This window comes from Cotesia typhae, unplaced genomic scaffold (genome assembly GCF_013202065.1).
Source record: "Cotesia typhae breed Kobodo isofemale line unplaced genomic scaffold, CoteBio_Ctyphae contig_4, whole genome shotgun sequence".
Classification (NCBI taxonomy): Eukaryota; Metazoa; Arthropoda; class Insecta; order Hymenoptera; family Braconidae; genus Cotesia; species Cotesia typhae.
In genome coordinates this window covers 6927195-6953220 of record NW_027423748.1, presented here as the reverse complement: position 1 = coordinate 6953220, position 26026 = coordinate 6927195, and the positions used below count along the sequence as shown (strand labels likewise).

Here is a 26026-nt window from a genome sequence, read left to right as displayed (position 1 = left end):
TTAAAAGTTTAACGTTCTTTAAAGATGACATCACTTGCATGCTCAAAGATATTTAGTACTTGTACATACTTTGTTTTAAATTTTTTTTTCAAAGTTCTGACAAATTAAAAAAAAAAAAAATTATTTTAAAATTTCAAGGAAATACTACCCGCATTGAAAAATAAAAAAAATGTTATTCTATATATAAACAATGTCCTCGAATAATCAATCGAGGTTGTGAAATCTAAAAACTGCTTTAATTTCCTATCGAAGATGTGTGATTTGAAAAGCGGGGCCAAGGATCACTAGTTAGTTTAGTAAACATACCGTTTGTTCTTATTTGTCATCATAGAAAAAAAATATATGATCATAATAATAATAATAATAATAATAATAATAATAATAATGAGAAAATAAAAATACCAGAATGGTCTTGTGAAAGTAAATCTATTAAATTTAAATTAAATTTCCTTATCGATATGATTTTATTTTCAGAAAATTTATTTATCATTAAACCGAGTGGTTGATATTCATCATCACGTCGGTAAACCTGGTGATTATAAAGTATTAATTAAAGAGTTGTAGCTATTATGGTGGTCCCCTTCCCGGTTAAAAAAAAAAAAATAAAAAACAAAAGTGGCAATTAGACGAGCTTTCGATTTGTCTGCGCTTTCGCGTCCGCTTTAATTGGAACTCGATTATTGTAAGATAAACGGAATAATTATCTTGAGATTGAGTTACTGAATCACTTAAGCTACATTTTAATTACTATTTTATTTGCACTTTAAGGGATTTTGTAAGCAAAGAGTTTATTATTAAATGTATCTGATAAAAATGAGTATTATTGCTAAGAAGTTAATTATTTCTCTATTTTTTCACTTCAAAGCTGAATTTTAAAATTAAAATTATGAATTTTGATTGTTATATTAAAAATACAATTTTTTTTTATCATAAAAAACTTTTTTAAATTTTGTGGATCAGACACTGATAAAAAATTAAATTAATTTGAGACAAGAAAATATTTTTCACTTTTCTAATTTTCAATTAAAATTGATTGAACTTTAAATTGAAGTTAAAATTGAACCATCGATTTATAATTGAATAAATTAACACGATTTGAATGAAATTTCTGTTACAGGAGGAAATTGATGAAATAATAGTCACGTCGCTGCCATCACAATCTATTCAAGCTTCGATTCCCGTTAAAAAACTAGAACCAACGGTTATCAATAACAACAACAATAACGTTGATAATTCATCAGATGGAGTAACTATTGGAGATAATTTAAACGGTGAATCTGTGGACAGATATCAAGTAAAACAATCAGAGAATCAACTGGCATCTCGAGTTTCCAATAAATTAAATTCGCCGACGAGCAAAACATTATCTGTCGACGTACCGCAATTGATCGCTCATACCCGAGTGTTAAATAACATCAACATTGATAAAACAACAACAACAGTAACAGCAACTCCAGTTATTGAATATCGCGATTTGTTGAGTGAATTTGGGTTATTAGATAGCGATGGTACTGAAAGTTGTCCCGACAGCAATAATTCATCGGAATACTACGACAAACAATTATTATCAATTAGCGAAGATAGTATTAGTGACAGTAATGTTAAACAAAGTAGCCATATAATTTCAATAAATAACAATAACAATGAGTCCAAAGATAATTTAACGGGAAAGGGGGAGGGAAGTGCAAAGGTGGAGGCCAAAAAAATAAGCGGTAGTTGGCCGGGTATTGACTATGCTAATAAAATAATAATAAGTAACACTGGTTCCCATAAAACTGATGATAAATTATTGTTATCATCGTCGGGTAACAGTTCTAGTCTACCAGCGTGTCTTGATAGTAGAAAAGATTTTAAAAATTCAAAGGAGATTCAGTTTGTTCAGCCAAATAAATTATCAAATTACGGTTTTGATAAAACTATTAATAGTAAGTGTACAGTTAATGATGTTAAATGTTGTTGTAAACCTCCGCGACAGGTTAATGACATCAATTGTAAAAATAATAACAATAACTCAAGTCCAATGAGTCGTAGATGTAGATCGTCGACGAATTCATTAACAAAATCAAAATTGTCGGCATCAAGAACCGACGGAAAGGAAGAAGAGACGACGACAGATGCCGATTACGATGATGTGTTTATCGATGACAAAGTTAATTTACATCTGCAGTTTATTGATACAACAGCTCGTTCAGCCCCAGTGACACCGACCGATGAAAAAAGTCTCCCGTTTTCTAAATTATTCCGTAAAAAATATCCGCTTAGCTCTAGTTGCAGCAACAATAACTGCAATATCAATGCCAGAATGACCGACGCGATTTTGGTCAGAGTGTCCTCGCTACCGGATCAAGATCTACTGGACATTAACAATGATAAAAATAACCATCAGCACCATCATCATCGTCATCATCACCATCACCATCACCATCAGGAGTTTAATAGACACCCAATGAAGAAAAAGAGACGAGCTATTTCACCGCTGACACTTAGATCGGACATCACCGCCAAGAGATTATCCGAGTCAGATAAAGATGTCAGTCAAATAAGTCCGGTTCAATTAAAAACCTTTTTTCCGCTAAATAATAACGGGCATAATGACGTTGCTGTCGGTTGTGATTTACCAAGCGGGAGAAAAAACTCATCGGATACGAGCATTGAGAGTGGAAAATCGGATAAATTTGTTAAAAATGAATTCAGGAAAGCTCCCAATGATGACAGTTCGCGATCTGTATCCGTGAGTATTCATTTTATCCTCGATAAATTAAAAAAAATTTATGAATTTATTTATTAATTTATTTATTTATTTGGATTTTGTCGTTTATTTTTAGCTGCCAATATCACTAACGGCATTATTTTCACGGCTGCGCAATGGCGGGTCTTGCTGCCCTAATAGTCAGCCTATGGAGACGTTTAACTGCTCGAATATGGCCACCCAAACATCCCCAGCGATTTCACGCAGCTCGAGTTTTACGTGGGTCAGCGATTGTGATTCGCCTCGAGGTATTTTAATTCACGATCCAACGAACAGTGTTGTTGAGCTTGATCATCAACTTCAACACCATCACGATCACAATCACCATCACCTTCATCATCACTATCACCGAAACAGTAATCACCAGTGCCAGCTTATCGAGTTAATGAAAAAATATGATTTTTCAGCGGAATCCCACATTGACGATCATTCGCTCCAAGATGAAAGTACTCTGGATCTAGCGGCCTCACCTCAGGACACAGTCGACGATGATAACAGGTCCTCCTCGTCCTCTCAAGATCTCGTGCAAAGTCTTGATGAAATTTCTTCCGGCAGCACTTCGCCTGATAATACGGATCGCGCTTCGCCACTCGAAAGCGGAATTGGCACCGCCAGCCCTCCAAGGAGTACAGATCGACGTTCAATCAAACGTAAATTTCACAGTCACATTATTTGTTGTATTTTATTATTTTATTTGGATTAATTATTAATTATTTTTCACGCAGCGTTGATCAACAACAAATGTTGTCGCAAAGAAACTTGGGAAAGAATTCGAAGGCGTCCGTCAAAATTAAATTCACGCTCTGATAAAAATTCTACTGACGTTTGGGTTCGCAGAGAGAGTGTTTACACCCAGACCAGAAATCAAGATAAAGGCTCCCAAGAAGCTGTTGATAGCAGCAGTGGAGTTGATGATACATTGCCGAGGACCAAACTTTCAAGGCCGAAAGATTTAATCATCGGTAATTAGATTGTATTTTATTTTTAATTGATTTAATTTAAGCTATCAATCTTTGTTAACTTTATTCAATTTAATGTCAATTATAGACATCAGTAGTTCATTGAGTTCTGGAGAAATGCTTGAAACATTGCCACTTTCATCTCCGAATTTGCAAATCCAACCCATTGAAGAGCCGGCTGAAAACGCTGACCACCAGGAGACTCAGGTATTTTTTATTTTTATTTTATCTCAAGTGATCAATTTATTTTATCGATATTTAATTTTTAATTTGAGTTAAAAAAATTTTAACTTCGTTCTTTAAATTTTTGGCAATTTAAATGAAAGTAGATATATCATCATTACTATTTAAAATAAAATTTTTTTTTACGTTTTCATAAAAATTCGATAAGGAATCGCGTTAAAAAATTATTCGGAAATTACTCGGAAAAAAGAAAAATCGAAAAATTACATTATAAATAGTAATAAGTGTCCCGTCGTATTCAAAACTAGAAAAATTACAATTCGAAATAAAATTTTTCTAAATTCAAACTTTGAATGTTAATTTTCAGAGCTTTCAATGTAATTTTGATAAAATCTGTAATAATTACAATCAGAAACTGTATAATTTTTCTTTTTTCCATGAAAGTTATGAATTTCTAGTTTATACAAATATGAAAAAATTTAATTTTACATCTATCAAAAATCAAACTTTATGAATAAATTACTCTAGAAATCTCGCAGGATTTCACGGTCAAAATTTCATGTCAAAACATAAATCATGTAAAAAAAATAAAAAAGCACCTATCATTATCCTCCAGCAGACACAGATAATTATGCTCTATGTAATGTGTTTATGTATAAATTCTAAAACGTATTTCGAAAGAGTCTGTGTCATAAACAAAACCCGAGATAAACAGAGACACGAAAAAGAACTAAAATAAAAATGTTAATGTGACATTAAAAATAACAAAAAAGTACCTCAGTGATTAATCAGAGGCTTAGGACCCGCGGTGGCACGCAGGACCGATTAGTCTCCAGGTATATTTAATTTATGTTTGTTATTTATAATATATTATGTGATATTAAGCATTAAATATAATATATTATTCAAAGTACGGCAAAATACAAGACTTTCGCCTATGAACAACAAGGGAGTATAGAGACAGAGTTTGAGACCATTAGTTTTTCCTTGATTCACAAGATCCGTCTCTCTTTTCTCTATGTGTACTTACAAGACGGCATTACTCACGGCCCACGCGAGGTGTGTACATGCACTTCAGTTGCCCGTTGCAAATGCGGGTATTTGTATTTAACTTGCAAGACACACCGTCTACAATCTTTACTCCATACTTGGTTTACATACACGATCGCTAATTTTCTAACGTACTTATATACTTATACTCTCCTTGTATTTATTTTATTTTATTTATTTTATCATCGATAAACAGTAAACATGATAGAGATTTAAATCTGGTTTTTATCGTAACTAAACCTCAATGATTTATTTATACAGAGAGTTTAATATTAACCTTGAATAAATTTCGATCGAAATCCCACACATGTTGCCATCAACTATCTATCCCATGTGTGTGCAAGTTAAGTTTTGTTGGTCTTTGCCGAGCTGACCATTGAAAGAAAACTAAAATATACAAGGTATCAATCAAGTGCCAACACACTGACCACCCTTTGACGTATGCATGACCGGATGTCCGGAGAAATACAGATTACGAGGCAACTAGTACAACCCACTACACATATAATAAGTACAAGTATTCTCTTTTCGTGTTGAGTACTCGCCACTGTAGTAACACTTTGCTACGTCTATTCACACCTCTCTGTGTTTGTGTGCTTTAAATTCTCACTTTGGTATATATCACTCGTGGTAGTAGTACTGTGTTGTAATAAAGGGATAAACGCTCACAAACAGACGTGTAGGTGAGCGATCAAAGCGAATCGATCAGTGAGCTGTGTCGCACATTAATCGGTTGGCATCCCGCGACCCTCCGATAACATTCTATAACCTGAGTTTACTAATCGAGTGTCCATCAAACAAATGGCTTTAATTATTAAACTTTCAATCGCATATTGTTGAAGTTACTTTTTTTTTTTTGTTTATTTATTTAAATAATATTCTAAGTGATTTTGCCGAACAAAATATTCAATTTTAACAGTGTTTGTGTTCTTTATTTGTTAAAAAAAGCTCTGATGAAAAAATAATATTTGGTAAATATTTTTAAACAATTTTATCGAATAATTTTTAGTTTTAAAAATAAATGGAAAATTTTTTTTTTTTTTTTTTAGAAATTTTTGATACAAAATTTTTTTTTTTTTTTAATTTTTGATTAAAAATTTATCAAAGTTTAATTAAAGTTATTAACTTAATTATGTAATAATAATTTTTTTTCAATTGCAAGAAAATTTTCAAGATATTAGTCTATGAAAATTTTTAAAAAGTTTTTTAATAAATTTTTAGATAAAATTAATTTAAATAATTAAAATAATGTAAAAAAATTTTAATTACTGAAAAAAAATTATAACATATATATTGAATACAATTGTAAATTGACGATAATTCGCATTGGATTGACAGTAAGTAGGATTTGAGTCAAAGAAGAACTTTATAAACGTTTGAGTAATTTAATCTAGTGTGCGACACACGGGTATATAACATTGAAAGTGTAACCTATTTCTGAAGCTATCGATTAACTGGTTATATTTAGGGACACACTGTGGCCTTGGTTACTTTTTTTTAATATCTAAATACAAAGGAAAAAATATGAATAAAAATAAATATTAATATAACCATAATAATAGCAAGCGGGAGGAATGGAAAAAAAAAAAAAAAAAAAAAAAAAATCGGGAAACTACTAAAGGTCATAATTCAATATCTTCAAAGTCTAGAGTAACAGCATTAATATTTTAACTCTGTGTAAAATCCGCCGCTAAATTTTAACGATAAATATTGTATTACGTTACGTTAGTTAAAATGAAGTTACTATTTTTCACGTACTTTTATTCGTAACAGCTTCAAAGAGATTTATCAGTTTAATTTGCTTTATTTTACAGATCCCGCCGCTTCACTTCCAGCCCGACTACCAGCTATCTGGTGAGTAATTTAATTTATTTAAAATTACAAGAGTATTATTTATTCCGCGTTCTATAAAAGGAATAAAATATATTTTGTTTATAAAAAAAAAAAAGATTTTAAATTTAAAATTGCAATTTCAATTCTACTATACGCGTTATTTGATTTAATCCATCCTAGATTCTATATTTCGCGTTAGCAATAAAAAAAATGAGTTACATTTTATTTGTTTGTTCATTTTATAATGCATAGACATTTCTTTAAAGGTCAAAATGATACCAGTGACGCATAACTCGAGATATAAAATAAAAAAACACGGAAATTGAGTGTCCAATTTTTAAGTTATAATTGCGAATTACTTAACTACGATAAAATAAAAGTTTTAAAATTAAAAATAGAGGTCTTGTAATATACTTAAAGCTTTAAATATTCACGGACATTGACTTGGCATTATGCAATATAACTTCCTTGCACGTGGCGAGTAAAAGCTGCTACACAACACAACATTATTACACACATTAGCGTACACAGTAGTGATACAGTTTGATGCGACCCGACCACTTGGTTATTCTAACACGATTTTAAATTAGCATATGCCATTATACTTAACATAAATTATTTTTGAGCTATACTGTGTTTAAATTTATCCCTATTCTATAAAAATCTGTATGGGGGAAGGCCGAAGAAGAAATGGGGACAACAATGCATTTCTTTTCACTAGAATATCTCAGATTTTTTATTTATTATGTACTTACTTTTCAAAGCTCAGGAAATAACTTTATATTTTTTTACAAAAATACTTGTACAAAAGATCGAGTTAGTTTTACAGAAATTTAAATCTCTGGACTTTAATTTTGTTTTAATATTTTACACACAAAATTGCTCAAAAAATAATATCTCTTACCAAACTTAATTACTTTCATGAAATCTAATTAGATTCACTCTTAGTAATCAAACGTTCTTAACATTATTACCGAAAGTCAAAACGTAGCAGTATTGAAGATATAAATGTTAATTAAAAGTTAATTTTAAATAAATAGTTCATTTCAAAACTTTGATTAACTTTTGAGAATAACAAACTAATTAAAGTTTTTTTTTTTTTTTTTTGAAGAAACTAAAATTCAATATTTTGAGTAATTACTGCTGTGATATTTTAAATGACATCATATTTTTTTTCTTTGAGACTGTCCTTTGCAGCATTAAGATTTATATCATCCGTGTACAATTAATTTCATAGATAATTATCCTTGAGAAAGAAAAAAGTACTGTGACGTTATTATTCAATTGAAAGACTGAGTGGCATATTGTCAAAATATTTATTACAACTTAATAAAACGTTACATTGTAGAAAAAATTTAGTTGATAGTATAAAAAGGTCATAAAATTTAAGTTGGTACTTATAGCACAGATCTTTATTGAAATCTTTTGATATTGATATACAGCCTGAATCATAAAAGCTAAACATCTTTTAATATATATATATATATATATATATATATATATATATATATATATATATATATATATATATATATATATATATATATATATATATATATAATTCTACTTATATTATTTCTTTGTCCGGATTTTTTTATTCAATCTTTGAAATAAATTTTGGAAATACTATCGCTGTCATTAAATTAATTATGAATAATTTAATTAAAGATGTGACGGTACAAATTCATAGGAACTATTTGAAACTACTCCAAAAATTTTGATATTAATATTAATTATCGTCCAAAAAATAATACCATGAAAAAATTCAAATTTAAGTCTTGATCTTTCTAGTGATCCAAAATTTAATTAAATAAACCCAATTACTTATTTTTAATTATATAGATCATAGTTTTGACCTTGAAATTTTTTCTGTAAATTTAAAACTTATAACCTTGACAATTTATGGTTTTTCCAAGATATTTTGAGTCATGATCTTGAAGCTAGAAGAATTATAATCTTCTAAATGTCAATAGGGTTTTCCCCGTTGATCAAATCGAGATAATTTTTTAAAAGTGAAAAAATCTACGCATCAAAAGCTTTCATAAATATTTTTTTATTGATTGAATTATTCATTTTTTTTTATTGAAAAAAAATAATAAAGCAGTTGTTCATTTGAAAATTAAAAATGCGTTGCTGAGATTTTAACAAATAATTAAAAAGAAAAACTTTTTTTGAATCAAAGTAATTTTTATTTTTCAGTTCGATAATAAAAGATTTAATTTGTATCTATTTGAAGTTGGAATTACACGGAAAGAACAAGATGACACTGGATATCATCCTAGATAATACTCAGTGACATCTGTGGTGAAAAAAAATTTCTGATAGTAGTTAGAAAAATCCAGATTATACTGGGTGATATATGGATTATACTCATTGCAATCTGGATTATACTCATTATAATCTCGATAATACCAGCTACTATCTGAAATTTTTTTTTCACTCAATATAATCTAGGATGATATCCAATGTTATCTTGTTCTTTCCGTGTAAAAAGTCAAGAAAATATTTTACAAAAAAAAAAAATTATAGAGAATAAATGGATAAAAATCTCAGAAAGATTTTTCAAATGAAAAGAAGACAACCCTTAAAGAGGAATTTTAAATTTCAAGCTGTAGCTTAATTGCGTAAGACGAGGTAAAATTTTGAGGGTTGTAATTAATTCTGGCAATTAGAGTGGGTAGCAAAATATTATTTATGTTAAATGAATTAATAAAGATATTAATAAATAATGTAATGTTTTATAAAAAATGTAAGATAAAAGCTAAAATAATAATGAGTAATAATTATTATAGCGTTAATTATAAATATGAAAGTGAATGGTTTAAATTCGGTCAATAAAGACATAACCAGTGTGTTGTATCCTTTGACGATGACACCCAGGTGTGTTTAAGACAAAAAGCTATTGAGACGCCTGCGCCTGGATTCTCCATGCGCTTCGGTATTCAACGAGGAGGCTTTGAGTTTCCTCCGTACCGCCGCTATCACAACCGTCGTCGGATAGTCCCGCAGTTTATACGTAGCATTCACGCGATACGTCCGCTGATTTTTAATTATTATTAAAATCCACATTTTATCGCCCGACCATGTAATTAAACCTTTGATTTATACTTTAATCCCATCAATTATTATTCCATTACTTTAATTCATTTTAAAACTCAATCTACATTTTTATTTTAACTTTAACATTATCCGCGAGACGTGATGTGATTTTTCAGAGTGATTTTCTATTTCCAATCACTTATTTATTGAAAAGAAATAAAAATAATCACCGCTATTTTTTTTTTTTTTTTTTATAAATGCAATTAAACAATTTCATGACGGTAATTTGAAATAAAAAAAAAATTACGCAATATAATAATTATTTTCGTGAATTTGTTGAATATTATTAAATTAAGTGAAAGGTTCAAAAATAAATAAAATAATAAAAGAGGAAGATAAAAAAAAGTTGTTTAATTATATATTGTATAAGGTCTGAAAAGTATCACATCAAAGTACTTAACTTAATTCGAGGTGAAGAAATCATTGAGCGAAATAAAATAATTTTAGAGTAAAAAAATAAAAAAACGGTAGCCTCGGGTCTATTATTCTTTAAGTGAAAGATATTTTATAAATTACTTTTATTTTTAGACGTATTTTTTTTTCCATTTTCTTTAGGTAGTTTAAAAACTAAACTTTTGTAAGCGGAATCATCTCTTTTGAGGCTAAAATTCTATTTGATTTTTATACCTTAAATATTAATAACAATAACTGAGTTGAAAACTTTCGAGTTTTTCCATTTCACTCATTGTAATAAATAATTTCTCTCAGCTTTTGTGTATATTGATGTTGCTCCTTGTTATTGCTTTCACTTAGAGCGCCATTAATTCGAGTAAACGTTGAATAACACTAGTTCCAGTAGTTAAATTGCTATTTTCTAATAGACGGACCGTCACAACTACAGACGTTTCACACTCAACACACAAAACACCTTCTCTATTTAACTTATTTTAAATCAAGTGCTTAATGACAATAACTTATTTAAATTCAATTTATCATCGAACATTAGAAGATATTTCTTCGTTTTATTTTATTATTATTATTATCATTATAAAAGTACAATGATAAATAGTTGTAATTTGTATAGCAATGGAAATAACCTACATTAAATGGAGTATTAAGCAAAGTTAATTATTCAAGTATTTAATCTTGTCAGAAAATTTACTCTATGCACTTAATACACTTATGTACTTAGTTTTCTGTTGGTACTTACCAAGTAATATTATTTATGCTTTAGGATTTATTAATATTGTCATTTTTCATCAGTTTATTTTTATACTTTGAATTATTCATTCATTTATTTATTTATCATTTAATTTACATATTTAATTCACAATACAATAATAATTCCTGGGAAAAAATTATTTAGAGCTATAAATAACTTCATGAAGACTTATTTATTTAATTTTTTATACAAATGAAAAATTTTTGAACCAGAAAATAAAAAAATTTTAATTTTTTAACCACAAAATAATTTTAAACAATTATAATTTACCGACGATCTTTTGATTAATTTTTAATACTAAATTGTTTCTTCAAAATTATTTATACTTTTATTACCAAGCTTGCTTATACATTCATCAAAAATCGTTTGATCTCTTATTACATGAAGAAAGAACACTTGACAAAATAAAGCTTTTTATAACACGGTGCTTCAAAAATAAATAAAAATTTCATTAAAAATATTCTTTACAATTTATTATAGCACAAATAAATCATCAACCCATACGAATAAATTAAGTAATTTTTTTATTAGAAAAAAAAAAAAGGAATTATTGAAAATTTATTAACCTTATACGATCAAAAAAAATGTAATTATCTTTATTAAATCATTATTGAACGTGTATTAATTAATTAAATTAATTATTCAATTATTTGCGCTAAACTAGATACAAACCTTGACACAAAATATTACAGGTGGTTTAGTACATAATAAATCACAAGTTATCTACAATAAATAAGCTTCAAATATTTATAGCAATAAATCTCGAGTTATCATAAATGAGAAAGCATTAATTACAAATACTTGAATTTTTAATTTTTCATTTACATTGAATTAATTACAACTCTCAAACATGAAATTTTTATTTAAAAAATCGACACACACTGTAATAATTTACACTGTAAAATTTGTGCTATTTATCATTGCGTTCACATAACTGGGGCATAAAAATTCAACAAGCGCGACTTCCTGATAAGACAGTGCCTATTCGTGTAATCTTTTTATTTAATACTTTTTTATATTCTCTGGCTTGACACTAAAAGAGCGGAATACGAAATACCAAATCGCTAAATTTAATAATCGTCAAAAGTGTCGGCAATAAAAATAAATTACCGTTAATTCAATTTCGAGTTTCATTTTACAGAACAATAGTCAATAGTCAAAAGTGTCATTATTACATCAACGGTGATTGTTGACTTGATTTAAAATTGATCGATTATTTACCACAAACTTCATCACTGTAAAAGTTACAAAATTAATTAATTAAATGTCAAGATAAATTTTAAATTGCAATTGAAAAGTTTATGATGAAAATTATTAAAACATTATTCTCATTATTAATTTACTTACAAATATTCATACATAAAATTGTAACTATAATTAGCGTAACCCATCTGCCCGCTCGGTCGTTCATTAAATCCCGCGCATTAATATGCGATACGAGCTTATTAGTTTCTCACATACTTACCAAAGTTATACGATAATTTTTTGTCGTTTTTATTAAATTTTTTCCTTCCCACAAATTTCATTTTCGCAACTAATTTTTCTCAATTAATAAAAAATATTTAATTAACTAGTTCGTTACGTTTCATGGTCAATAATATTTTTTATTTTTATTTTAATTATTGATTATAGTCAGTATTAATTCGGATAAATGATGCCATATAATCTGTGATACAACGATGAACAATGATATAAATAATTTAATTAAAAAAATTATTTAAACATTTAAAAAATAAGCCAGTGATTATTTATTTGACTGTATATTTGAAATAACAAATAAATTAAAAATGTCGACGGAAGATATAAAATCCCGTGCATCACCTGCGCCATCAGCTAACATTGAAGACACATCGGGAATTAGTTCTCGAAGAATGTCTTCATTTAAGGAGTACAAATTTTTTCGGAGCTTCAGCGCTAAAGTGGAAAATTGGCCGATGCGAAAAGCAGAAGCTTTATGGCGGCGTATGCGTGAGAGAAAAATTGCAGGTACAATTAAAATATAAATTTTATATTTATTTCAAATAAACTTAAATTTTCGTGAAAAATTTTCTTTATGAAAAAACATTTTTTATTTAATTTTTGTTGAAAAAAATAATTTCAAGCGCCAAAAAAATTTTTAGGAAGACCAAATTTATTTTGAAACAAAAACAAATTTTCTTGGCTCAAGAAAATTTGAATTCGTCCAAGAAATTTTTAGTCTTCCTTAATATTTTCTTGAGCCAAGAAAATTCATGCTCGAGTCAATAATTTTTATTTTTTTCGAAATAGAAATAATAATAATAATAATTAAAAAAATTTTTCTGAGATATTTTTAAATTGCAAAAATACCTGTGAAAATAATTCTAGATCAAAATTTTGACCTGAGATTTATTTTTTTACAAATAATTATTTGTTCGAGAATAATAACTAATTTATTTAATGAGTAATTGATCTATAGAAAATTAAATGAGAATGTTTAATAAATATTACTTTGACATTTCTCATTTTTCCAAGATAATTTCGGTAATTAAATCCAAAAAGTGTCATTTAACATTTGTAACAACAAAAATTAATTGAATATTTATTGAATGCAATTCACAGTTAATAAATTACGATCTGCATTGTAGAGTTGATGTAATTGAATTTTTAATTATTCAATTACCGCAGTTAATTAAACCCTTTGAAAATATGTATTCATAATAGAAGTTCGAATAATAAATTTTGTTGAAACAAATAAAAAATGAATATGAACAATCAATATTTAAAAATAAAAAAAGATTGACAGTCAGCAAATGTCAATACAATTAAAAATACTGGCGCTTATCAAGTACAGGGGTAGTGTATCGAAAGTAAAAATAAAAAGTGCCCAGAATGAAACCACAAACCGAGGCGTTGTGTAAGAAACATGACTCGAGGTTTAATGAAATGAAGAGGCGAGATACTTACATGCCACCGTGTCACCTCGAAGGGAGTCTTGAGGTGTTTTTTTTTTTTTCTTTTTTACGTTTCAAATGACGCCGACGCTAATGGAGCGATCGAGTACTCTAGGTATTGCGATCTAGTGTTCGTACAATGTCAAGTGGACATCTGTATGTGTCGAGGGAGATGAAAACGAGAAAACAAGTCGACACTTGTACTTATAACTTATAACTAACTATCCTACTAGTATTTATTATTATTATTATTATTATTATTATTATTATTATTATTATTATTATTATTATTATTATTTTATATACAGCCATTGAATTGATCTTGGCTGCGGTCTCCTTGCGGGCTACGTCGGATCGCAGTAAAACAAAAAAAAATAAATGTAGCATCTCAGTACAATAAAATTCTCTAAACATGTAATTCAATAAAATGAAAATGAAAATAAATTTTATAACTTATTCTGTCGCATCATATTCAATGACATCAGCTGCAAATTCTCACGTGCATCTTGATTTATGACGCTACAGACTATACAGATATAAGTTATAAGTTATAAATAAATAATTCTCACTCTCAAAATAAAATTTTTCAAGAGCACAAATTGACCTTATCATTTGATTACTCTTTTTATTGTTGCTACATTTTGTTCAATTTTATAGAATAGAATGTGACGTATGAATGAATTTTTGAAGGACAGTGAGGAGGACTATTTCAATGAATTCAAATTACATGTGAAATAGATTTTATCAAATGAAGACCGGGGCGGCCGTTAGCTTTTATATTTTATATTTTATATTTCATAGAATTTGAATTATAAAATGTTATATATATATATATTATATATTATACAGAGTGAGTAGGTAGTTTTTGTTGTATAGAAGTTTAATTGTTTCTCAAACAATACTGAAAGCAACGGTTGACTGAGTCCTTCGACGAGTGATTTTGTTCAGCCTGGCTTACTTTGAATACCACTTTTGCATTTCCGAGGATGTTGTATTCTCGATGCCAATTAAAGCTCTGCAATATTCAATAAATTCAAAAATTCTATTAAGTAAATAACAAACTACTCGATCAATTTTTTTATTTTTTTCAATTTTTCATTATTTTGCAAAATTTTATCTGCCTGTTATTTTAAACGAGTCAGCATTTTTTATTTTTTATATTAAAAAACGCGTGAATAAATATTTTTGTTTACAATAAATAAAACCAATTTGGATTTGTAAATAAATTTATGCAAAAAATTTTTATACTACCGTAAAATAAACAGAAAAATTTTGATATAAAAAGCTTGGAGTGACTTTAATAAAATTTAAATTGCGGCTAATTTTTTTTTTTTTTTTTTTTTTTTTTTTTTTTTATTGTAATATTGTACTGAATAATATTGAAGAACGAGGACAAAAGTTGCTACAGAATGACATAATCGAGGCAAAATAAAACCTTTTACAGACTTAGCTCACTTAAAGTCTGATACAATTAGTTGTAAAGAGATTATAGTATTACGCTGGCTCAAAAGTAAAAGGATTTAAATGTGTATTTTATATATTTAATACCTATGAGTGTATTAACTTTTGAATCTCAATTGCTGTTTTATTTTTAGGAGAACGACTAGTAAATTTACTTTCTTTGTAATACTCGTCCTACGACATTTCTTGTGGTCTTCTGTTTGGTATTCGTGTATAATATAAGTATACTAATACGCATATGTGTATTTATTGGCATCAGTAGGCCACACTTAAACTAACCAGCAAGGATTAACCAGTGTAGCTGAGTTCAGCTGTTTAGATTTATAAGAAGGTATTAGCTGTCTAATGGGCCATTCACGTTAAACTCGATAAGGATAATATTAATGAGGCCTTGATTGATATCCATCAACAACTTGATAGCGTCGTCTATTCACTTTAACAACCTATCGTGTCCCAATTAATCGATTACTGCCCAGCTTTCCTTATCCTTATTTATTTTTAATTTATAGAAATTTCTAATATTGATTTTTTTGTCACTCTCGATCGTGAAAAGTAAAGAGTTATTCTGTAATGTGAAAAATTTATGATCTTTGTTGTTATAAAAGTCATTTTTATTAAAAATTTTGAATGTCAATAGTTTAAAAATTGAATTTTATACGGTATTTAATTTCTTAAAATATTTTTTGAGCGACGGCATAAATTTTTTATTGAAATTTAAAATTCTACTTTTGAAATTTTTTTTACCGCTTAAAAAAATTTTTCTATTGAAAATTTTTGGACAATTCTTACAACGAAAATTATTTACAGTTTGATAAAAAGTTATTAAAATTAAAAAATTAAATTCTTAGACAATTTAATCAAATTTTTTATCGAAGTTTGCAACTTTAATTTAGAAAAAAATTTTAAGTCAATTTTTACCTAAAAAATTCTCCAGTTTCATAAAAAAACTGTTATTATTAAAAATGTAATTTTTTTTTATGATGAATTAGTGATATTTACGGTTGCACGGCAGCCGTCGATCATCCCGCTCTGAAACCTGCGTGGCATACGTGCGATCCGATGACGTGCTCATATAGTAGCTTGATGTTATCCCATAGCATGCTCCGATCCCCAAGCTTCTCTCATATCAAGCTTTTATTATTTAATCCTTTTTTTAATTGTTCTTGATTTCACCTTTTTTATTTTTTGTTAAACGGCTGTGTTGTGGACGTGGGCGATATTTACGGGGCGATCAGTTTGCCCGCGGACCCGTGGATTTATTTGTGGAGCCCCTGGAGTGCTCGTAATAGATTAGAATATAAACCGGCAGGCGCCCGATTTGAAATCGGTTGCCAAGCTTCCTCCACGATTTACCATCAATTCTCTCAAAAGGCATATTGTAACACACAACACACATATATTTATATATTCCCCTGGTGTTAATACTCTCATTCATTGTTCTCCGGTGGATTTATTTATTCAATCAACAAATCACTCTATTCATACCCCATATTTAAGTTAACTATTATTTCTACGAGTTTATCTCCTTGCGTAATTCTTTTAAATAATTTTATTATTTAATCTTATTGCGTCTTCAAGTTTCAGGTTTTTAATTAAAAATGAAATTAAAATCCTGACAGTATTATCGAGGTAACACCTCTCTCGAGTAATACAATTTTAAATATCGGAGAAGTAAAAAAAAAAATATGTAGTTGCACAGAGAATATCTCGCAGTATAAAAAAAAAAAAAAAAAAAAAAAAACCAATTATTGATTGTAATAATTTTTTTTCCATCAAATAAAAAATCATTAATGTTAGCTGGTTATAAAAAATATTTGTTTTTTTCTAAAAAAATTTTTTTCATCAACAATTTAAAGTTCAAAGTTCCTTTTAATTATTAAATTATTATTGAGTTAACGAAAATACAAGTTTTTTAATAGAAACTGCAAATTACATTTAAAAAAAAAAAAAAAAAAAATCGATAGAAATATAATTAAAAAAAAAAAAAGTTCTTAGCTGTTGAAAAGAACTCTTGTAAATTTTCCTCCTCAATTAATGTCAGCTTATTTACGTAACATTTCTATTAAATTACAAGAATAAAACCATAAAATATTGAGGTTTTTTTTAAACAACTTTGCTGGAAATTTCTCAAGTTTATTTTATCTAAAAAAAAAAATTTTAAGACTTTTATTTAAAAAATTTGTCGAGTTAAAATTATTGAACGGAATTTAAAAATACCAATTTGATATAAAATAGGGTATCCTATTTTAGTATCGATAATTACTAAAATTTTAGTATCGAATATCCGTAAGTAATATTTATGAATATGTAAATATCAAAGTATGAACATTTAATAAATAATATAGAGCAAGTAAATTTGCAGACTGTCATATAAAAGTTTCCAATGCTCTCTATCATTTCCACTGGTTCTTTCTTCAATAAAGGCATCTTTACATATTTATCCTTGAATAGTTGATTCATTTTCATTCAACGTTGAAAGTATTGAAGGATGAATTCTTAAAGGATATACTTTTCACTTTTATTAAATTCCTCGAACAGATGTTCGATAACTATCCGATTAGATAAAATAGGTCAATCTATGAAATTTTAAAGTCATTAAAATAATTTACGGCGAAGCTTAAAAAAAAAAAAAAAATTCGGAAAAAAATTCAAGAAAACATGTTTCAGTTTACGAGCTAACAAAACACTGCAATCTTGAGAGTTGATCATAAAACGTGAAAGCTGACATTTGTCACGTTCAAGATGTTAAGTATGAGGATAAATGTCAAAATGTTAGCTCATAAAAATTGATGCCCTCGCTCAAAAGTGCATTCCGTCTAAACTTACAGGCTGGAGGATAATTTTGTTTAGAACTTAAATCATACTTTTTCAATTGTTTGTACGTTTAATCTCAGTAAATAGTTATTTATTAGTAATATCATACTTATATATTCATACATATACATTTACTTACATGTTGGGAATAATTTATGAATACTGTTTATGCAACGGCTGGCGCCTCTTTCCTCTTTCTCGCCTATTTTTGTTATTTCATTTATTATTCTGTAAAACGATTTTCCTTGACGCTGAAATGTGTAATGAAAAAGAAACAACTATTTTTTTTACGCGTACACAACAAAACTATCCGCGAACATAACCCACCCGATTTTTCATACTCAAAGTAAGTAGCGAGCCAGAGCTTCTCCAGTTATTTACATCCAGAGTCTGTCGGTATTTTGTTTCCGAGTTGAGGGAATGGAAAAAGACTCTCACACCCTCACACATGCAGAGTTAACATTTTATTGCCATCGTAAGAATCATTTTATGTTTCAACACACTGTGATGTGGACGAGAAGAGCCGGTACTTTTATTTTTGCCGGCTGATAAACGCTTCGCGGTAGGGATACATGATTATATATTTGGCGATTGTCAAGACACGAGACAGTAATAAGATTATTTTTAAACTTCGATCTAATGTAAACACGGAAATGTTTTTTAATATTTAAAATTTAAATAATAGTTATAATAATATAATTGATCGAGATAAATTGGAGTACTTTGTTTTAATAATCAGTGACGAAAAATTAAAGGCGTATCGTAAAATCTTGTTTACCTTCGACGCATCCGGTGCTTTTCTGTACAATGATTACCATAATTATCAGAATTATATGGTTTAACTAATTATATAGTTTGTCGATGCATATTTGTATTTTCGGTCTTGTTTATTTTATTTTATCTTATTTTATTTTATTTTATGCTGTACCGCGATTCATTGTCGATAAAAATAAAAAAAATAAGTATTTAATTACGAAATTGAATTCACCACTTTATTTGCATTTTAAGTATATTATTTTCGGTAAATATTATTATTTACTCGAGTCTTAAATTTATACACACAAAAAACGTGAGAAAAAAATTATATATCAATCCTCACGAATTTTTTTTTTTTTAAGAAAAAAATAAATTGCTTTAAAATAATGATGTTTTTGAACTAGAAAATCCGCGACAGTTTTATAGGTCAAACAGTTTTTGTAAACTTTAAATTTATCGTAATAATATTTTATAAAGTTTCGTAATCGTTAAATTAAATTTTTTCTAATGAATAATCCTGAGAAAAAATAAATTCGTAAGAATTTTATATAGAATACTGGGACTGGGGCAAATTGAATCATCTTTTAAAGAGTTATACTTTTTATGTTTCTGTTTACAAATTCTCACTTACGATACAAAGAAAAATAGGGAAAGTAGGTCACTTGGGGTAAACAGACAATTTTTAAATTTGATAATTATGCAGCTGTATGGTATTTGTTATTTTTAGTTTTATTATTTTCTTTTCCCCTGAATCAATGAAAAATAAAGAAAGATATATTCTTTCACAAAGTAAAACAAATCGAACAATGATTTGCTTTTTTTTTTTTTAATTAATTTTTCTCCACAAAAAATAGCTAATTTAATTTCACATATTTACTCAGTACGTCTCCTATTATTATTTGTGATTTATTATTTATCAATAACCACATTAGACCATTAAATGTTTATCAGATCGGCCCAACAATAATATGCCAATAGACGTCATAAAGATGACGCAGATAAATATTGATGCATCTCGATTCTTTGTCCCGAGGGCGCATAAATACATATAATACTTCAATAATACTTCAACAAAATACGTCTACATCTACATTAAATAATGCAAACAAATACAACTGCGCTTTTATACCAAAGGTTTCGATTACTGGCCTTAAAAATACTAAATGTATTTAAACCAGCTATTTCCGTTACATTTGAATTTCCTTTGATGTTAAATACACTCATCGAATTACGTATTGATGAAAGGAAACAATAAGTTCCGAGTTCGCTCTGCTCGGCAAAGAGGTTAAATTAAATAATAATAAAAATCAACTTTTTCTGAGCTTCTATTAATTTATCAAACCATAAATCATACAAAAATTCACAATTAATTTTTTGGAAAAAATAAATAGTCACGCTCGGGGATCGAACCAGGATCCTTTGACGTCGCATCATTGACTCTAAGTCGATTCAACCTCCCAATTATTTTTTCACAAATTTCCTTGTAAATTTGACATTTTTCGACCGATTTAAGTTATATCAACATAATATTTATGGCAAGAATATTTATTAGTAAAATTAATGTAACTAGCAACTCGTAATTTCTTAACTATTTACATTTTTAAAGATATAAGCTCATTCCGATGTTACACTCGTCAAGAGCTTTCATTTGAGTACCCACATCAATTTTTCATATATTTATATATTTTATATATTTGTATATATGAAAAATATATCAAAAATGCATGTGGGTATTCAAATGAAAGGTCTTGATGAGTGTAACATCAGGATGAGCTTATATTTTTAAAAATGTCAATACGTCACAAGATATAAGGTAATTTCTTAATTATGTTTCTGGAGATAGAGCATTTTTGAATGCAGCCTAAATACCTATCATTATAAATTGACTACTGGCCACGAAATTTTGCTTATTCTCTCAATAACATAGATTATTATTATTCAATTAAAAATTCACAATAAATTTTTTTTATATTTAAATTTATAATTATATTTTAGCACGTAATAAAAATTAAAAATAATAATAATTGATAAACATTATAATGCAAAATAAGTGTAATTATTTATGGAGTTAAATAGATGCTTAACTTTCTTGGTATGTGAATGAATATAAGATTAACTAATGTACAACATAAGCGGTTGATTATTTTATAATGTGAATGAAAATTTATCCCGTAAGCATTAATGTATACATAAATAAATAAAATAGGACTTCCTGATGGTGATGGCTGATGGGTAACTCAAGTGGCAATAACTGCCATTTATATTTTTTTAGCAAAGCCCCGTGAGAGGCAATACAACAGTACTATACAGCAATACTGTCTGGATTGGAGATCTCAGGTATCAAGAGACTGCTATGCTGTCTGATGCATTCCCTTGTGTAAATATAAATAGTCAAGTATAATAAATAAATATTACAGTTAACAGTTAACAAATCTAAATTTTATAATAAAATATATCAAGGAGATAATTGATTGCCGGAGGGTAAATATTTTTAATTGTCTCGTAGATTTTTAAACGGAACCAAGTGGTCTGGCCTAAAATAAAAAAAAAGTAAATAAATAACTGTCTATTGTACAAGATGGATAGGCGTGAGATTTAAATACACTTACATATGCATATAAATATAAATATAAATATAAATATATACGAGATATATGTGTGTATGTGTAAGAAGAGATTTTGCGGGAGTAGGTTACTGTGAATTTCCAATAAGACGTTGAAAAATTTACGAGTGGTAAAGCAAAAGGCGAGAAAGCCTAATTTCTTCGAGCCCCAAGTCCATTTGTCACGTCAGCAAACCTGCCAATGGAGCTGAGCACAAGACCGAGCTTAATGCAAAAGGATACTACAAAGACAGCATGTGAAACGAGTTGCCGGACGTTCAATTAACGTGATAAGAAATCTGGGTACGGCCATTATTCGCGTTGCCTTTCTTCTATATATGTATATCCAAGATATACACATACATAAATATACATTTGCATTTAATATGTAACCAGCTGTGTGGGAAAGATGTCTACCGGAGACCAGCGACCAGAGACCAAAGAAGATAACAGATACAACTAAGGATTAATCCTTAACATCTCTATTTAAAATGTATGCTAATGGCAACACACTTTAGTTTTAATTTCATTGCATTTATTTTATCACCGGTCACCAGTAACTTCAATTCCTTCACCTTTGATTTTATTATTATTGATTTCTAATGCCAAATTTTTATTATCTGAATTATTAAGGGAATAAGCAAAATTTTGCGGCCAGTGTATTTATATGACCTTGTATCTTGTTAACTATTGACATTTTTAAAGATATAAGCTCATCCCGATGTTACCCTCATCGAGACCTTTCATTTAAGTACCCACATCAATTTTTCATATATTTATATATTTTATATATTTGTATATATAAAAAATATATCAAAAATGCATGTGGGTAATCAAATGAAAGGTCTTGATGAGTGTAACATCGGGATGAGCTTAAATCTTCAAAAACGTCAATAGTTAAAAAATTACAGTGCAATTTAACAAAAGTCATTATTTAATAAAGCAAAATTTTATTTATTTATATTTCACAACTCACGGCAGACACATAGTGACTGCGGGGTTGCTAGTTTTTAAATATTTTAACAAAAAAATTTTTAATATTTATAAGTGTAAAAAATAATTATTATTACTAATAATAATTCTTAATATAATACTAGAAAAAATTTTCTTGAGAACGGTAGCGATAAAAATTTCTTCACACGAAAAATGACTTCATATTTTTCCGGATTTTAAGTAAACAACTAAATGATTCAACTGATATTAAAAAAAAATTTTTTTTTTACATAACATCAATAAATTCTTCAAATTAAAATATATGCTCTGATAATTGAGCAATTCAATTTTTTTAACACAGTAATATTTTTATTAACAAAACTATAATTTTCTTGAAGTAAAAGTCAGTAATAATTTTAAACAAAAAATAATAATAAAAATACTTACAGTAACTAAAAACTTTTCACCCCTATTTCCCAGAATAATTTAATTTAATAGGCAATTAAAATTATTGTATATAAAAATCCGTAGTAGTAAAAATAAATAAAAAAAAAGAAAAAGATAGCGCAAAAATAGCTTGATTGCACTTGATCACGATTGGAGCTGTTAGCATCGTGGTTTGAGATAAAAAAAACGAGGTATCCTGCGTCATAACGTTAATGAATTTGTATTGTATACATATGCAAATACATATATAGTATATATCTATATATATATATATTAGTAGTATTACAGAGAAACAGAGCAAAGTAGCACAGTATTAGTGTAGAGTTAGTGATATGGGTTCGACGAACTGGCACACGCGCAAATCGTACCAGCTAAAATGTTATTTTCAACTTTGCCTAGAAGTGTACTTTTACCCCTTTTTCCTTTCCACTTCCCCTCAATCAGCCTCTCTCTTTCTCTCTCTGTAAAAGTATCAGTCGGTACTAAATTAATCTCACTTGAATTTTAAAATCAAACGATAAACCTTTTTCTCTTTGGATACCGAAATAAATGAAGTTACCAAAATTGAAATAAAAATAAAGCAATTATAAACATCGATTTAACCTCCGAGTTTAAAATAATCGGTTTGTATCCATACAATCACTTACTCGCTCATATAATCACGTATTCCTCTGGTATATACTATATAGTAAATCCTCTATCGGCCTCTTTGGAGATCAAGCCTCATCTTCTTTTTGTTTTTATTTTTTTTTATTTTTAATTCTTTTATTTCTTTAATTTTTTTTTATCCACTTTTTAGTCGGCATGACGTTTGAAAAATAAATTTTCAAGGAGTACACTTTGGTGCGTGCGTTGTTTACGTGAATAAAACTTACGCTCTATTGCACGAACGCTGATGACGAGTAAGTCGTTTTCTCGAGAACTACGTGGTGGGTAAAAAATTTAAGGAAAAAAAAAACATAGCCGAGAACAAGAGCAACAAGTTGAGAAGAAGAGAAATGGAAGAACAAAATTTAAATGTTAAGTAGTGTATAGAGTAAGAGATGGACCGATGGGAGTTTAAAAGAGAGAAAGATTAAATGAGCCGAGTAGAGGATTATTGTTGTCATTATTATTATTATTTTTTATTATATATTATATACGAGTGTTAACAACTATTTTGATGATATATTTATTAAGGTATCAAATGAAAGAGATGAGAGACGCCGTAATAACGCTATCGTTAACCCATTAACCATTAACCCATTGTGGCCCATTTCATTTGAGCTGATAAAAACCAATAAATGTTTATGTATATAATAAATAAAAGGAACGATACTAAACCCGATATACAATATACTTGTTTAGTTGGCTTAGCTGGTGTTGATTCGACTGCAGACTATCGACGTCAATTGCCGACTTAAACTTGGATCTGCCGCGTTTAATATACATATAGTTCTGCAATGGTTACCGCGAATAAGAAGCTTCAAATTTAGAATGTCGTAAGTATAAGTATAAGTGTGCATATAGCATGGATAGGACTTCTCAGAATCGAGTTTAAACAAACCACGTTACGAAAAAATGATTAAATAAATTAAGTAATAAAATTAAATAAAAGCAAAAAAAGCGCAACTTAAACTGCTCTGAACCGACTGACATTGCGTGGTGGCACGAATAAAATGTTGCTCGAGTTTTTATTCTCGATATCTGGTCATCAGAATTCCTAGGGCTTTTTTTTTTTTAGTGCAAATGTGAAAAAATAAAATAAAAAAGGTAAAATTACTTAGGTGAAACAGAAATGAAAAAACTCGGTTAAACTTTTAACGAGAAAAAAATAAAAAAATAAAAAAAAAAAAACAAGTTTATTCTATTTCGAGGCACAAAAGAGTGCTTTTTGTTGAAACTTTTTTTTTTTTCGATTGCTGTACAAAGATGATGCTGGGAAATTTATAATGGAGATATGTATATATACCGCTCGGAAAATGCACCGACGCATGTTGAATCACTGTGAGTAAACATCGTGCTTGTCAACAGGGATCTTTACCTATCTCTTATAGGCTTCAGTACACAGAAAATAAGTATTGAAGCTCTTTTATATTATATGTGTCGTAAGCGATGTATTTAATGTACTTTTGGTGAGTTATGAGATTTTAATGGTGTTGGAAGTTTAATTTATTGGGTAAGTTTATAATTGAGTTTTTGTGTGAAAGTAGTTAAGAATAATTTTATACTTTGGTATTTTTTGGAGCCATGTAGAAAAATATTATATCGCAATATAATGTAAACAAAAAAGCTGTAAATTTTGGAGTTTAGATGATTTTGTTGTAAATAATTTAAAATTTATTAAGAATAATTATTAATACACTTAATCACTGCATAAGATTTTTATTCGAATTAACTCACTGGTTAATAAATATTTACAATACGTTTTTCTCAAAATTTTCATTATAAAACAATGTGATTTTTTCAATTTTGTCAAAAATTGTGGGCAATTTTTATTGGATGACGCGGACGACTTTATTGGAACTTCTTCACTAACTAAAATACATTAATTTTATATAAATTCTTATTGTCTCATTTTTAAATAATTTTTTTGATATTTTTTGATTGAATAAAATTATCAATTTTGACTCTAAAAATTCACCGAGACATAAATTTTCTTTTTTGAGTTTAAAAAAAATTTCTTAAATCTAAAAGAGTGTATTTTTTGAGCTACGACTTTTTGGAGTCAGTATTAAATAAAAAAAAAAAATTTTTATGAAATTTTTCACGCGATATAAAAAAGATTAAATGATAAGTTGTTTTTTAATTCGCCGAAAAAAAAATAAAATTGGCTGTTTATTTTTTTTATTTTTCATAACACTTGTGTTCCTAGAATGGTAAATTGACTTGGCCGTTTCTAAGAGAAGATTTTAATGAGCTGCTAAACGTTGCCGCTAGCAAACGTTGCGTAGGTAGAGAGACGGGATGCATTTGCATCCTGGCTCCCGACTCAACTCTGTAGTGCTGAGATTGTGAATCCAGTATTATCGTCATACTCAATACACAGCACACTCTTACCTTCTTACTTTCATACATACATACAT

At 28.2% G+C, this 26026-nt stretch overlaps 1 protein-coding gene across 1 annotated transcript in view; it reads left to right on the top strand.

Annotated features, from left to right (window-relative positions):
* Cv-c (RhoGTPase activating protein) overlaps positions 1-26026 on the top strand; it is a 90443-nt gene that overhangs the window by 30113 nt on the left and 34304 nt on the right. Inside the window, exons 3-8 of the mRNA XM_074243123.1 lie at positions 1118-2731; positions 2826-2997; positions 3157-3399; positions 3475-3711; positions 3797-3915; positions 6756-6795. Coding sequence (XP_074099224.1) covers positions 1118-2731; positions 2826-2997; positions 3157-3399; positions 3475-3711; positions 3797-3915; positions 6756-6795 — 2425 coding nt within the window. The remainder of the gene's footprint in view (positions 1-1117; positions 2732-2825; positions 2998-3156; positions 3400-3474; positions 3712-3796; positions 3916-6755; positions 6796-26026) is intronic.